General features: G+C 41.1%; 1 protein-coding gene across 11 annotated transcripts; it reads right to left on the bottom strand.

Moving 5' to 3' along the window:
- Positions 1–2,069: 2,069 nt before the first annotated feature.
- Positions 2,070–13,089, bottom strand: rps6kl1 (ribosomal protein S6 kinase-like 1). Of its 11 annotated transcripts, none has more exons than XM_088647950.1 (12): positions 12,949–13,080; positions 11,394–11,506; positions 10,772–11,109; positions 9,658–9,782; positions 8,903–8,995; positions 8,031–8,078; positions 7,399–7,531; positions 5,338–6,900; positions 4,796–4,885; positions 4,344–4,426; positions 3,856–3,951; positions 2,070–3,574 (listed from the first exon to the last, which is right to left on the bottom strand). In XM_088647950.1, exons 3-12 carry the CDS (start codon positions 11,010–11,012, stop codon positions 3,464–3,466), a joined length of 2,583 nt encoding a protein of 860 aa, XP_088504076.1. In that variant the 5' UTR covers positions 11,013–11,109; positions 11,394–11,506; positions 12,949–13,080; the 3' UTR covers positions 2,070–3,463. The 11 variants fall into 11 exon arrangements, 10 of the variants coding, with proteins under 10 accessions (XP_088504076.1, XP_088504080.1, XP_088504079.1 ...); XM_088647954.1 differs by having other exon boundaries at positions 10,772–11,106; XM_088647953.1 differs by having other exon boundaries at positions 11,394–11,527; positions 12,949–13,010.
- Positions 13,090–15,765: the final 2,676 nt, after the last annotated feature.

The following is a 15,765-nucleotide window of genomic DNA, read 5'->3' as shown; positions in this document are numbered from 1 at the left end:
CCTCTGACAGTCTTTAGACTGCTTATGCCTCCACCTTTTAATAATGGAGGGTCAAGTGTACACAGCTGCATTGGGGACCCTCTAATACTTCGTTTACTTTAATAATCGCAAAGCACAATAGCTTCTAATAGGCATCTTTGTTTCATTGCCAGAGCCCACACAAATGCCCAAACAATGCAATCTGGAGAAAAACACTGAATTCATTATACACACAAAAAACATGCACATTAGATTACCATAAGAATAGACGAAGCTATAATATAGATAAATAGCTCAAACAATGACATTCAGGGTTTTTTTTATTGCCACTCAAGATTCCATTAGCAAGAAAGAGATTATTTTTAATGTGCTGCTCTATAAGGTGCGCAGATATCTGTATCCTTGTTTTTTCAAATGCAGTTTTCTTTAAAAACTTGGCACAAGCTGAGAATATCAAATCAGGCCTCTGAACAAGATAGTCAACCTTTTAGTCTTTGTATTCTGATAGATGAAAGCTAAGCAAATAAAAATGGACAGTTTAGAAGAGATGGCAATTTGTTTACGTTACCCACTTCAGAGAGATGATTTCCCTAAATTATTCCATCATTGTTTTTGCCTTTGCAAAAAATATAAAACTGGCTGTTATGAAATCACCAAAAAATGCTCTCTAGTTTGAGTTCCTTAGTATTAACACTTCTGATTTTCTGTAAAAGCAAATACTTTATTGCCAGTAGTTTTTGTTTCCATGCTCAAGGCAGTAAGGACTGTTAAATATTTGCTTTTTATGCACATATGAGTCAAACTTTTTTAATACAAAATACTACTTTAAGAATCTGTAATGGGATGGTCAGTGATGGAATCAACTCACTGAATCTGCAATAATAACCCTTAAGGTTAGTTATTAATATAATACACAATCCTCTGCAACCATTTCCAATATGAACAGATTTACACTCTGATTGTGAATGAGTTATGTACAGCAGGCAAGCCTAATGGGCCTGTATGTCTATAAGTGCAGTTATTGCCAGCTACTGCCTGTTGTCAGAAAGTTACAAACTGGGTGTGACACCAATAGAGGAAAAATCTGAACAAAAAAAAAATGTTTGGACAACTGGACCCTCAGCACACACTAGCCAGGGACAAACGTGCAGTACTGTGATTGATAAAACAGCCCTCCAAACGCCTACAGGCTTCGGAAAACAGCCTTAAGCCCTGAGCTGTGCTTAAAGATATGGTCATAACCAGTGGTTAAGTAGTAAAAAAACTTCTGAAGTTGTTTAGCATTTCTCATGGCTTTTGTTGGCCCGTCCCCAGCACAGATTGAGCTCTCCAATCACGGGTTCGAGCTCATGTCATGCTACTACCTGTGACCAGAATTCCCCACTAGGTGGCGCACAAATGTCTGAACACTGCCATGGGGAGGGAAGAGTGGAAATACTTGGCCGAGAAGTGAACAACACACAAATGGCTATTCCAAATCGATTTAGCACAACAAAAATAATCTGTGATTCTAAATTAAAAGAAAATGGAACATTCAATAGCATCTTCACTGAGCTTTTCTATTTGTAAGGATTTTTATTAATCTAAAATGATTAACAGATTTATAGAATGTAGAACATTTGTTGGCTATACCTTTTACACAAAGGTAGAGAAATTGCAGTAAAATCTAATTAAGTTTTACGGTACGGTCATCACCAATTATGTCATTGCCATGACTACAGAGTAAATATCAAAGAAGTGCTCATATTGTAAGAAAAATAAAATGTGCAGATTTTCCCTTAAATTTGTTGATTGCTTACAGGTCTATGGCTGTGGACAACTTAATTAGATATCCAGTAGCTGTTCACATTCTTGGAATTGCAGTTTTTATAACATTATAACCAGTCCTCCTTTATCTGTGGTAACTAAAGTATTGTTCAATAACCTTTTTTGCTTGTAGATCCTATAAAAATACCCCTGACGGCAAGTTCAGTAGTCCAAAAGGCTATTTCTCTTCTGCCTCCACTGTCCTCTTGTGACTGCATGTCCCTGTTCTTTTTTCCCGGAAAACAACAGTAAATAGAAAATATAAAGGAATAAAAAAGCACTCATTAATGAATGACTGTTTTATTCCCCATTTCAGATGAAAGTGAACAGCTGTGACATCAAACAGAAGGAATATAAATAAGATTTGCAATTAAGTGAATCAGAAGCACAACAAAGCCGATTTCAGGGAAAGGTTAAAGATAACATTGATTTTTTTAAATCAAATAATATTTTGTAAAAGCTTAAAATATTAATCTCAAGCATTATCGTTAGGTTTTTATTTTATATTTTTTGTTAGAAAAGCACTTTCCTTAGGCGTTTACTCTAAGACAATCCTAAGGCAATAATGTATTTGGGAAGAATTTGTCAAGGTGTACTTTGAAGAATCATTTTTCTTACCCTTCTTATTTGGTTCATCTGCTACACATAGATCGTGGGAATACAACCATAGCCTTCAGGGCCAGTCTTATATGACCATGTATCATATGCAAAGCACCCTTACAGTGAGCATGGTCCTTCTTAGCAGGGGATTCTGATTGTTGCCTGAAGACTTAAATAGTAAATTAGTTCGAGTTGATTTTCTAGTCAGAATCACCAGGTACTGTACATAGTTAGGGGTGAGGATTTAAAGAAACCTATAAACTGCGTCTTTAAAACTTTTTTTTAAAAAAGAGCTAATAAGTAAAGTTTCATTCGCTTTAATAACTTATGCAGTGATACAAATGCTCATAGTTAAGATCTGCCAGGTAACATCAGTTCTCTGAAAGAACAAAAACAACTTTGTTTAAACTTCTTTAAAGGCATCTTAATCTCTTTGTTGCTGCAATATGGGAAAAGTCAATAACCTGTCCTTGTGACAAAATGGTTTCCTGAAAAAAATCCCGGAATGCCATGGCCATGATCTAGTTAATGTTACAGTTGTGACTCGTGACAGGAACTTGGGTTAAGTTTAAATGTTCACACCCATTAGAGAGGTTTTATTTAAAGACCACAGTTAACCTTTTCTTGCAATCACTTCTTTTCCGAATGCAAAATTGTGGTATACATTTATAGGTTTAAAAAGGAACTGTAGCTCATCTTTGCTGAGCACCTCTCCTGTGCAGCCCATTCAGGCGATTCTCTGCACCCAAAAAGACAATCATCGCTAAATCTGCATATTGTATGACATCAAACTATGTTGAGAAAGTCAGTGCAGCACTATAATGACTAATACATAACCTGCAGTTCCTACATATTACATGCACATCCTCATTCAAATGATAGTCTTAACATTGGGTGTGAGTTCATGTTTTCCCCATCCCTCATTCAGCTTGGGACCTGTTCATTTTAGTTCAAGTGATGGTTCTTACAAGCCAGTCAGGGCTTCACTGGTTTCTGTCTCTCAGAGGCTGTCTGGGTTCGCCCCCTTTTCTTCCATCTCAGTTGTGCTAGTAAGCTCTGCAATCAGGGCGTCGGACTCCTAACTGCTCAGCTTGTGCCAGGGAACGGTGCCAAAAAATGGGTGACACTTGATATCACTCACTCCGCCTCCTCCGGAGCCCAAACGGTAACCAGCATCGAACTGCAGGAGCTGAGAGACGAGGACAAGAGATGAGTTAGTTCACGATCTCCACAGAGTGGTGTTCAAACACACATGGCAGGCTTCTGCCTGCATGCGTCCATAATCACATAAATTACGGAAATACTTCACAAAATCTTAACTATCTTGAACTTTGCACCTTTCCAGCTGACATTGCAAGCATACTGTACTTGCTGTAGTCTGTAAAAGACTGATTAAAAGGCTGGAAAACAGACCTGCGCTGTCAATCTCAATGGTCAGGCTACAGAGCTGCTCAATCACAGTGGCCTAACCTCAGTGAGCAGGGAGGCAGCCGCCATACTGATGTGGTCGGGGATGATGAGCTGGGTGTGAGGGAGGACTCCAGAGGGGTGGAACTGCCGGAGGGGCTGGGGGCGGAAGAGAGGGGGTTGTAAACACAGAGCCTCTTGGGAAGGTACTGAGGCTGGAACAACGGAGCTTGACGTGAACGGATATGAAGAGGAAGAAGGAAATAGACTGCTACGAGTCCAAAGAAAGGGAAGCTCCATCAACACTACTTCTGAGTCAGAACTTCAGTTTTTAAATGTGTGTCAGTTTGGAAGGAAATTATTTACACCCAAGCAATTAATGGGTAATTAATTGTTAAAATAAACTTGATTACAGTATTAATAATTAACTAGATAGAAAAGGTAGTATTTTAATGATTAGAAAATCATTTTTTTTTATTGAATTCCAATAAAACAGACAGATGAGTGTTAACAGATGTTTTGGAAAAGGAGTAAGTTAATAAATGTGTCACCATTCCAGTGAGAAGTTCGTACAGCAAAGCCCCCAAACTCCACCAGTCACAGGCTTCTGTAACTTCCGAAACGCCTCCCACCTCTGCCAGCGAAAAACATTTAAACTTGACTTACTGTATATACAGTACTGAACTGTTTTTAGACATTCAAGAATTTGTGCAATTCTATGATGCATAAATATATATACATAGGGAATTGATTAAGTATTTTTCATTGGTGGAGCTATTTTGTCAGAATATTCAATACACTGTTTATATGGAAATGTGATTAAAGTGATTTTTAACTCCCTTCCCTCCATTAAAAATAATTAAACCATGCTGTAAACTACAACTGTGAGCACTAGAGGGTGCTGCTTTTATGTGAATGATCAATCAAGGTTTTTAATTAGCCTGCATTTGTCAAAAGGCTCCTCTTTAAAACACATGAGGCTCTCCAGAAAGGACTACTTTACCTGGTGCACAGTACATGTACTCCACTGCTTTGGTGCTCATCTGAGGCTGAACTTCACTCCACTGGCCAAAGTAGGTCAGGCGGACCTTTCCTGTTCAAGAGACAAATTTCACACCGGTCAGCTGGCTCTTTTAAAATTACATGACACTAATACTCCAGAACAAGGTAGGGATTTCTGATTCTCAAATTATGAGGTGGGAGCCCTGGCATACACAAATTAGGATGCTTCATAATTCTACGTCACAGATGACATGGGAATTAAATGATTTGATTAAACTGATATTCATTTAAGCCCTCGAGATTCAGGTACTACTTGAACGCTCCTCTTACCACTAAAGCCTGTACTGATTTCTCATTTTAATCGCCTTCACCCTTAAACTGCCAGTCACAAGTGTGTTTTCATCACATAAAAAAAAACAATCGCTTTTACCCGCAGTGGATCAACGGTAAAATTAGAGTCCTGTTTAAACATTTCAGGACAGTGACGGGCGACTATATGAGGGATTATCACAGGGCATTGAAAACCACGCCAGACTCACTGACCCGTGCTGTCTAACAGGATGTTCCTCGGGTTGAGGTCCCGGCACAGGATGCCCTGCTGATGAAGGCTCTCCACGGCCAGCACAATCTGGGCCACCCACAAGCGCACCTTATCCTCCGGGAGGCCCCAGCAGGCCTGTCTGGGCTTGTCAGTGGCTTGTCTGGAGGGCACCTTGGGCAGCAGACACCAGCCATCCACCTCAATGTGCACATCAGAGGAGGGCACCAACCCCTGGCAGTCTTTTCTGCTGCTGAAACATTGCGACACAGCTTTGGAGTCACCTGAGTTGGACAGTCCCGCCTCCTCGTTCTGAGGAAGATCCCCAGTCACTGTGTTCAGTAGCTCCCACCCTTCGTCTTCCTCCCCCTGCCCTATGTTCCTGCTGGACATCAGCGTTGGGTCATTCTCCCCACAACTCTCTGGCTTAAGTGCAGTAAGGAGGTCACACTGGTCGGCAGCATTTGGGCTTTGAGCTAGACGAGTCATGCGTTTATGGGCATTCCCTGAGGTAAGTCCTGCCTTTAATGGACAATCAGAGGAGCACGCAGATCTGAATGACTGCGACACCTCCATTCCCTTAATGACTTCACTGCTCCCTCCAGACCCTGGCTGCATGACCCCTCTGCTCTGTACAGGGAAGAGCTCCAGGCTGGGTATTCCATCACTCTTCTTCTTTCTGCCACACTGCTTACAAGCGCCTCCAGTGGCCGGAGCGCAACAGCACTCTTTCCGAGTGCCATCGTCTTGGCTTTGGTCATAGGAAGTAAACTGCAGATTTGTGGGGACAGCCTCAATGTCCTTCGACTGTAGACTAATGCCCTGACTCACAGTCTCCTTCACCCTGGATTCAGTCTTACAATCTGAACCCTCCACAGAATATTCATTTGCTTGAGGTACTCCAGTGTCTCCCTTCCCTCCAGGAACTATACTCGGTGCAAAACAAGGTGCAGACTTTTTACAGTCCTTGGAGCGAGCAGCAGCAGCACACCATGTGACACTGGCTTCGGCAGCAGAATCAGCATTTATCATAGTCTTTGGTGAAACATCAGACGCGCTATTAGGACTCTCTCTTGTGTACTGACAAGGGCAGTCAGGCAGGAGAGCAGAGGTTTCCTGAGATTCGCAATGAGAAGGACATGGGCTCTGAGGTTCCTGTGGGAAGTCACCTGATGAAGCACTCAGCATTTCTCCAGAGTTGCATCCTGAACAACCCCAGGAATCTGAACGCTGAGGATCTGGACAACGACAGACCTGGTCTTTTCTGAATGTGAGCAAACAGCCAGTGTCTTCCGAGTAGGAGTGTGTGTTAAAGGTCTCCAGATGGTGATGTGCTTCTGCCCAGGAGGCTGGAGATTCTGTGTCAGAGCTATCTGGGTGTGAAGAGTCCTCTGTGAAGAACGCAGTCTTTGTGGTGCATCTGCCTCTTTCATCATAGTCCAGGCTCAAAGTAGGAGAGGTGTAACTGTTTTTCAACTTAATCTTCCTGTGTGTGGGACTGCAGCACTCTGGGTGCTCCTTAACACTGTCCTTTCTGCGTTTGTGAAGCTTAGAGAAAAGTCTTCCTCCTGGGAAAAGGGGCGGCAATAAGAATCTTTTTAAGAAACCATGTGGACATGCATTTAAAGCAGAGAACAGGAGGAACTTTTACACAAATAGTTTGGAACAAGCTACCCAGCCATATTGTGGAAATCAATACCCTGCTTACATTCAAGAACTGGCTGGATAATTTCCTTGGACTAATTAGTTACTAACTAACAAATGGGCCGCTCTTAATTGTAACAGTCATTATATTCATAATAAGACTGAAATGTGACAAATAGTTTAAAGCTATTAATGAAAATGTACTAGTCCTCAGTATGCCAGGCTGCACATCCACCAAGGAACATCCACTTCTATTCACGATTTATGTACTGTAAATAATGGCTCAGTAAGAAAATGTCTGCACAGAAAACATCTCAACAAATGGTCTTAGGAGCAGCCCTGGCTTGATGCTCCTGAAGCCCCCTGTTCCTGCTCGGACAGTGAAACTAATAACACTGGTGGACTTCAGGGAGTCACCTCACCTTGAACGTGCTCCAGGTGCAGAAACACAGCATCTTCACTGACGTAGTACCTCAGTAGCTGCACCATGAAAGGCACTCCCTGCGGAATTATAGTCTGCTGCTCATGACCATCCCAGCTGGACTTTGGCAGGCTCTGTGGAAAACAAAAAATTACAACTTCTTCTTTTGTCCTTGTAAATCAGAGTGACAGGAACAAATTAGAAAAAAAAACTTTAGCTCAGTTTCTCAGAACAATATTAAATTGACAAATTCAGTTCAATTAAATCTAGTGTCGACGTTCGAGAGTTCCTATTGAAACCTCAAAATGAACATTATATTTTATGCATATAGAATAATATAAATTTGCATCCTAAATAGGGAAATAAAATCGAAACACCAAATTCTGTTTCAAACAGCAAACAGAATCTTGGCTTTCTGAACAGATAGGTAGCACATCTGGTTCTATTGCCTCTGACGAAAGATACAACCTTTTAGCTGAATCCATTACTTAAGATACTCAGTGACCAGTCTAGGTATCATTGAGGTTGATTCAAAGTTACCATCTGTACCTGTATGTTCTCTCTGGTATCTGGGCATATTGTTCAAGCTGTAAACAAAATAAAATAAAAAATACAGAAGCATTTAATACTTACTTTAACAACAAACGTCTCCTTGGTGATAGAATTCTGGACAGTAAGGACCTACAATACAAAAGAGATCAAATGTATTCAAGTTTCAAGACGTAAATTGTAATTGTTTCATATCAGCAATTCATAAGATTGTAATGCTTATATCAATTAACTAAGAACTGGTGTTATACCTATGGATTTTAATTATAAACTCCATGGACAATAAGATGGGTTGCTTAGGGTTGTTACAGAACATATCTGAATATCATGTGATTTAGCACAAGAGAATGAGAAAGATTTACAGCTTCCTCTTTTGTTTCACCATAACTGGCAACAGTAAAACCCTCCTTGATAGCAGGTGTTTCCTGTGCTTTTTCTCACATGACATCAAATCCAGTTCCGCATCACCTGCTATCTGGAAATTGTATTCAGAATGTCAATTTTATACACGCCTTCCATTCTTCAACAGATAGCCCAGAACTAAAGGCAAAGGTCCATGCAATCGCTAGATAAAGGCTCAAGTCTGTAAAGTGGTTGAAAGGTGGTAGGTGGAATTTCACCTACAGCTAACACCTTTCTTAGTTTCCATTTGGTTTCTGCTGATACTGTGCTTACTATTCTTAAAGTGAACTTCCCCGTCCCTCACCACAATTCTTAAAAAGAAAGTCTCACCTGAATACAACAGAAGTGAAAATGTTATTCTGATCCTGACAAGCACAATGAGCTAGACTGTCTGCCTTGTAGAGACATACCACCAACAAAACAGGTTTATCTTGTGGCTCCATCTTCAGAGTTTTGCAAGACCAAAGTTATTTGAAGCTGCTGTAATCAGAGACCTGAATTTTACATTTTTAAAGGCGCAGCATATTGAAGACCAATTTGATTGATTCATTTACCTTGTCAATGACACCAATGACCTTGCACATCTTCAGGTCCTCCACAGGTGAGCTGAGGACTCTGACTGGCCGGAATCTCAAGCTACTGTAACCCTATGGATTCAAGAAGAAAGGTGTTTGATGATGGAAGAGGAACTACTTGGCACACTGACTATAAGGGACTATAAGGACAGTCACACTGACTGTCCAGAATTCAGTTAGTATAAGGCTAACTGACCTTTGTTCCACACACACTACAATTTAATAAATAAACAGAGAAGCTACCCAGACCTAAAGGTCCTTTACAAAGTTTACAGTCTCTACTTGCTCTGCTCCACTTCTCCGCTAAAAGTAAAATGAAGAGCTATTACAATTGCTATACTGAAATCTGACAGTGAGCCTGAGACAGACAAGATGGGTATGAGAAGCAGATAAATGACTCAGGATTTACCAAAAAGGCAGTGATGTTTGCGCCACGGACAGATGAGAAAAGCATACTGTATCATGCATTGCTAGGACTTGTCTGACACGCCTAGCTACTACAATTTCTTAACATGCAGGATATTTTTGATGTAATGTTTGGGAGAGGATCAGGCAACACAGGTTTGTGGTTCACATGTCCAGCATATTTTCACAAAGAGGAGGAAGCTGGGAGGAGACAAAAAATGGTCATGCGTAAATCCATCTAGTCTGCCTGAGACAATGCCTTTCCTTCCTTATTTGGTTCCTTATTTCTGTGGGTGTGTCACCAGGCCCCGCCCCTCTTTGGGCTGTACCTCAGACTTGGAGGATACACTTCCCAGGCTGCCTTGCAAGTGGGAGTTGAAGATCTCCTCAGCCCTTTTCAGGTACTGAGTGGTTTTCCGTTTAACTGCTTCCCTGCGCTCCTTGTTTGGGTCAACTGCAATAATAAGACAAACCAGTAAAAACACATCCACCCCCCCCCCCCCCCACAGCAGACTCCTTCAATAGTCTGTGGGTCATCCAACATCTTTTACCTGCAGCGGTCTGAGAAATTCACTTCTCCATGAGTGACAAAAATGATAGAGCTCACAGAAGTGATGCCAGAATGTGTCCTGTCATTTATTACGTTAAGAAATGTTTCTGGCCTCAGCCCGACTATGTTTTCACTGACCGTTTGTTACTCAACTCTGGCCACAGTAAAAACAATACCAGAGCAGACTAGATTCTGACACAATACACTTCATTTCTTCTTTTTAATAACTTCTTTCTTCTTTTGAAGCAAATAAAAACACTTCCCTCTTTTCATTCAGAGTCATTACTTCTGCTAGATAATTCAGAATGTGGAAGTACTGCAAAATAAACTATAAACAATTAAAAAAAAAACTGAGCAACATAGATCATTAAGTCTTTCAAGTGGCTGGGTTCAAGCCAGACTTGAACAAATGTGGTTTCTTTTTTAAAGGCGAGTGTCAACAGGATTTTTAAAAGCCCCCCCACTTCATTATCTGAGGTGCATCTTGTAGTAATTTTAACTTGAGACATGAGAAAATAAAGCGCAGTCAGAAATGAGGGCTTCAAAAGACTATCCCCTGCTCCTATTGTGATCCGTCTCTATTTCATTCGCCCCTGCACAAGTAAAAGCACTGCCAGAGAGAGAAGGGGCATTACAAAGCAATGTGCATCTTTTCTACAACAGCAGATTATTACTGTACTTGCAAAGACTAGCTGAGAATCTCCCTTGTGCCTTTATAGTTTCTTTTAAACTATTGTTACTATAGCAGACGTAGAGGGGCACCGAAAGCATCTCAGTGTGAAAGAAGGTCTTGGAAGTTCTTGGATAAAGAAGAGAAGGAAACCCTTGAACAGCACAGTTCTTCAGCTCTCTGCAGGCTCTGAGAAGTCCAATGTTCTGCGCTGTTACTGTACCTTGTACTCCCTTCAGCAAGAGGTCCACTCCATTCTTGTAGTAGTTGAAGGCGGCCTCATAGTCCTCGCTGACCTCTCTGTCAAGAGCCATCCGAATCTGCTTGGCGGCGTCCACCAGGTAGTCTCTCTTGGCCATGGTGGGTTTGGTCTGGCTGCGGATGTGCTCCAGACACACTCGGGCCTGAAGGAAGACCAGGGCCCGGGGGTCGGTGTGCTGCGTTTCCCCCAGTCCCGTCTGCATGGCCTGGGCAGGGTCATGACAGGGCCTGCTGCTGCCTCCTCATCCTCGCGCCACTCTCACCGAAGCCCCACGACAGCCACAGAAATTCTTCCAACTGCTGAGAAAAAGAAGCAGTCTGGTTCATCGACGTTCATGATGCAGGATCGTCAATAAAGGTAACCTATCTTAAGGGTTCATGATATTTTACATTGTTTGAAATAATGTTGAAGTTGTACAACCACTATTAATTTATTTTAAATGTCTCACAGTTACTCTTTGGCACAGTGTTAACCTGAAAATGGTCAAAAGCATTTGCTCTCTTCAAATAACAGCTCTCTACCTTAGAGATGTAACTGTTAGTAGGCATTCACATCTAAGAAAAATGCACTGAATGGAACTAACCTATTTTCCCAAAATCCTTTCAGCAACAGGAAACATTTCTGGAGTTCCTAGTCGCTAGTTGAGTCTTTATCCTTTACAGCAAGTTTTCAGCCTGTTCCTATTCTGTATACAAACTGTAGAGACAAGTACCATCACTAGGCAAATAATATGTGACAGAGAAAAAGCAAAGTTAAACAATGTTGTACTGAATTCTCATAATTCATAATTAAAAGGGGCCAAAGAGCACAGAGAATAATGCCCATGTGCTACCATTCACTTAAAGGGCTATTGCAAAGTACAAACCTTCATTATTTATTAACCACATACATTATATGCTGAGAAACTGCTTAGCCTGGCCCCATCAGGAACTTGTATGTCTTCAAACAAGTCAACAGGCTTAGCACAAAGTGTTTTGGAGGACCTAGGCCAAAGAGATCTGTGTATCGCTCAAATAGGCCTAGTCCATTTCAGGTCATACAGCATGTTGTCTCCTCTGCTAGTCTCATCCCTGGGCTTTCTTTGTACCACAGCCCCATGCTTCTTCCTTCACTGCACACTGCTGTGCTAAAGTATCGTTTTATTTTGTGCAGATGCAAAAATGATTTTACACTCTATACATACAATACAAAATGATGCATCATGTATAGATGCAATATAGGCTTCCTATTTACTGTACATCATAAGACATGCTGGATCTCATTCATTTCAAATCCACAAATCTCACAAATACTATTTAACATTCAACAGGATGTGCCATTTTAAAAACTACTCCTTCCATATTGTCAAATAATTATCAAAACCTCACAAGAACCACAGAGCAGGTTAACCAAGTCAAACCCACTGAGAATTAAGTCTACCTTGAAATGTCACGTTTATTTGTCCTGAACCGTTTTATAATTCTCCATTCCCCCAGAAGGGAATGAAAGGATCAAATGGAAAAACAAAAACTTTTTTTATTATTACAGACTCTTTTTCTGCCATAGCTTCATTTTTGTTACCACAGCACTTTCTGTCGGCTGGTTTTTAAAGTTTCTATTCGGGACAAGGAAGGAGATGGTGCGTGGGGAAACACCGCCAGTTCAGCGCAGCCGTTCACGGTTTCTCTGATCACTAACGTTGTAACTCCACAGTTATGAAGTAATAGGCTAAAGAAATCTATGAGTGAAAAGAAAATGGCCATTTCATAACTCTGCGGGCAGCCAGAAAGCGCGACCAGCAGAGTATAACAGACCAGAATCTCCACGGCGATGAAAATCTGCATCACTGCAGCGCCCGGAGACAGTCTCGCTCCCTCACACACCCTCTTCAACCGATAGCATCCCAGGCCAAACCGTTCACGGAATAAGAAATAAAGAAAGGAAAGGCGATGCAACGCAGACGGCAGATTGTTCATTAGGCTCGTGTCCGTTACTAAAAGCATGCCCCACAACGAGCATGTAAACCTGCCAGAATGACTTGACGCAGACCTCCAGACAGCTACAGAAATATAAAACCTCCCAAATATACTGTACTCAGCATTAGACTCACCTAGAAAATGATGGTAAGAAAAATAAACTTAGGCAAATGCTTACTGTACCTTGAATGGGCAACGCGTGACGAGAACCATCTGCGCATAAGTGTATTAGGAAGCTGTATGAGCACAGAAAATCTTATTACTAGGGGAAGACTCGCAATTGCGGTTTATTGGCCGATGGTGATGTCACCCCTCCAGCATTAGCTGAAGAGCGTGCACACCTCCCATTTAAAACCGCTCTGCTTAAAGACGCAGTAGCGTATATTTTCCTTAACACCTCCTTCATTTGAACAATTATCCAGATTAAAATAGGTATTTCATTGTACTTTCCTAAAATGCTTCACATGAAAACGCGTGTACTGTGATGCTTTATCTGATGACACATACTGCAAACATTGTTGCAGACCTTGGGGTTTTTCATAGCTGCAAAGCAAGCACCGTTGTAATGAGTGGTATCCAGGAATGTTAGTTTCACAACTAGTTAAGCAATAAATATGTAACGCATGAAAAACGACCAGCAGACCTACTTTTATTTATTCGTTTCTTGTTTATAAGGGGGTATTAAAAATACTTTGTGATCGAAACTAGTGAACAGACGAATGTGGAAATCTAACTTTCCACTCCAGCTATACTGTACGTACAGTACAGCTAGTTATACGCTGTACGAAATGTCACCCGTTTAAGCATTGATAGCACTTCTTATACATTACCAGCTGGAGCCACTCACTGACATTGGAGCATACAGAAAAGACACCAGGGAGTGTCAGGCCCTTTTGTATTAGACTACAGGGCCTTCTGTTGCTGTGAGTGAAATGGCTCTTTCAATGAGAGAGATCTGGTTCCCACAAGGGGAGTCTCAGTGAAGCTGTATTCCACACCATCCTGTACACGGTACAGACCACAAGAGAAGTCCGTAAAAACAAGCACACAGATGGTGCACAAGAAACCCGATACTGCAACAGCACTGCAGGAGTTGGTGGTAATCATTTGAAAAATTTGCAGCGACAAAGAAATATATTGTGTTCATGGAAAACAGCCATTGTGTTTCTGATTCTTCCTGAGCGTGACCTACAAAGATGATTTAGTCATTTGTTTTTTTTTTAACAAATATGTCACATATAAGGATTAATCTTCATCTCCCCAATAAGCACAGTCAGGTTCACCAGTCTCTGGATAACCTGTTTGTGTCTACAGATTTCAGGTGTCTACAGGCGACTAGGTGGAGAGAACAAACAGCAGTTATCAGCACTTTCCCTGAAATAGAGGAATTCAGTCCTGGCCACCCCAGGAAGTTAGGGTAGACTACTATCTCTAGATTAGCCAGACTCTTTTTCACCTTGTCTTTAAATTAAAACACATCAAGAAGTTGAACAAAGCTAAATCCACCATTTTAAATGAACATCTTATCTTGTTATTGAATACGTAATGAAAACCCCAATTGCAAGAACATTTTTCTGCTTTACTCACTTCTCGTTCCAGTTTGTAATTTGTTTGGATTGATGTCTATGTGTGCAGGGAAGCAATGCTGTCACCTGGAACGGTTGAGTGAGGCAAGAACATACCAGGCACCCTCTCCCTCTGATGCAATGCAAGAGCTCCAGACAGGCTGCAATCTCTGGTAGGTATCATGAAATAACTAGGCAGGGTCACACTTTTGTAAAAAGTTGAAACACACATAAAGGACGGTTTAGCATATTTCTTAAGGATTTTCTTTCAGCCCCGTCATTTTCAAAAATGACCTTTAGTTTCAGAGGTGATCACACGCAACACAATATCGGTAAATTACGTAAAACTACACCAAACTATGTAAAGTGGAGATTTTTTAAGTGTTTTCCCCATTCCTTAAACAACCTAGGATAATAACGGCAGCTGATCAACCCACACACTGTGTGGGTTGCCTAGCAAAATCATCCTGAGAGCCCCTGTGCACAGAGCTGTTGTGTACAGACAGCTCATTCTCTGACTGTTCCATAAGGGCACTTAGTAATCAGCATGTCTAAAAATGTGTGTACAGTAAATATGAAAAGCGTGCCAGAACCAAAATATACAATGTTCAGTAGCTCCAGAACAAGACCCCTTTTCTTCTTTCTGTCTTCAGTGACTGCACACTTTCTCAGAACCAGGACATCAGAGGGAAAGCAGAACTTGTGTGGTGTCGTGCTGCACTAATTTTCTTGTGAGAAAATAAAAACGGCTGCCAACAAGAGCAATGAGGCCTTTCAGCTCACCGAGCCCATCTGAGACTTAGATCCAGCAGTTTTTACAAAGAAGCCAGGATATCGGCTTCAGCAATGTGGTTGGGGGCTTTCTTCCACATTCCAAACACCCTTTAGATCAAAGTAGTCCTTTGCGTAATGAGTAATAATAATAATAATAATAAACTTTATTTTATATAGCGCCTTTAAAGGTGGCTTCTCAAAGCGCTTTACAGGATGACAATAACAATAAATAAGAAGACTACAACAATAAATAAGAAAAAAAAGGGTAAAGGGTAAGTTTGCATTTGCTTCTCTTTCTGATTACCTTCATTTCTTCATGTCCCATGTTATTTTACCTGCAAATCTGTGCTTAAAGGGAACTGGAGTACAGAAAGGATTTAGGAGAGTACCCATTGACACACATGCCCAATGTAGCAAAACAATTTTGTATTTTTGTTGTGAAGGACTAAAATTAACCAGCCACTACATGAAGAGTGTCCATTTAGTGAAGCTTGTGCTAAAAGTCCAGTTGTGACCTGGAATTAATAACTTTGTCTTGTGAATTGTATGATTTCCATGTGAAAAAATAACATCTATTGGGAATACAGTGAATGTTTTTGCAAGTTCAATATATTTCACTTGAGTTAGTAATAACCTTTTCACTTATTCGCTGGTTTGAGTT

This window comes from Lepisosteus platostomus, chromosome 10 (genome assembly GCF_059453375.1).
Source record: "Lepisosteus platostomus isolate fLepPlt1 chromosome 10, fLepPlt1.hap1, whole genome shotgun sequence".
In the NCBI taxonomy this organism is placed as follows: domain Eukaryota; kingdom Metazoa; phylum Chordata; class Actinopteri; order Semionotiformes; family Lepisosteidae; genus Lepisosteus; species Lepisosteus platostomus.
The sequence above is the reverse complement of the archived record's forward strand: the minus strand, read 5'-3'. Positions and strand labels throughout refer to the sequence as shown.

Bases quoted from the DNA above. Each gene is read 5' to 3' on its own strand.
- rps6kl1 (XM_088647952.1), bottom strand. From the start codon at position 11,012: ATGCAGACGGGACTGGGGGAAACGCAGCACACCGACCCCCGGGCCCTG. The intron at 7,532-8,030 runs GTAAGTATTAAA...TGTTTTCCACAG, and splicing joins AGGAGACGTTTGTTGTTAAA to AGCCTGCCAAAGTCCAGCTG. The intron at 4,886-5,337 runs GTCAGTGAGTCT...TCTCTTGAACAG, and splicing joins CATCCTGTTAGACAGCACGG to GAAAGGTCCGCCTGACCTAC.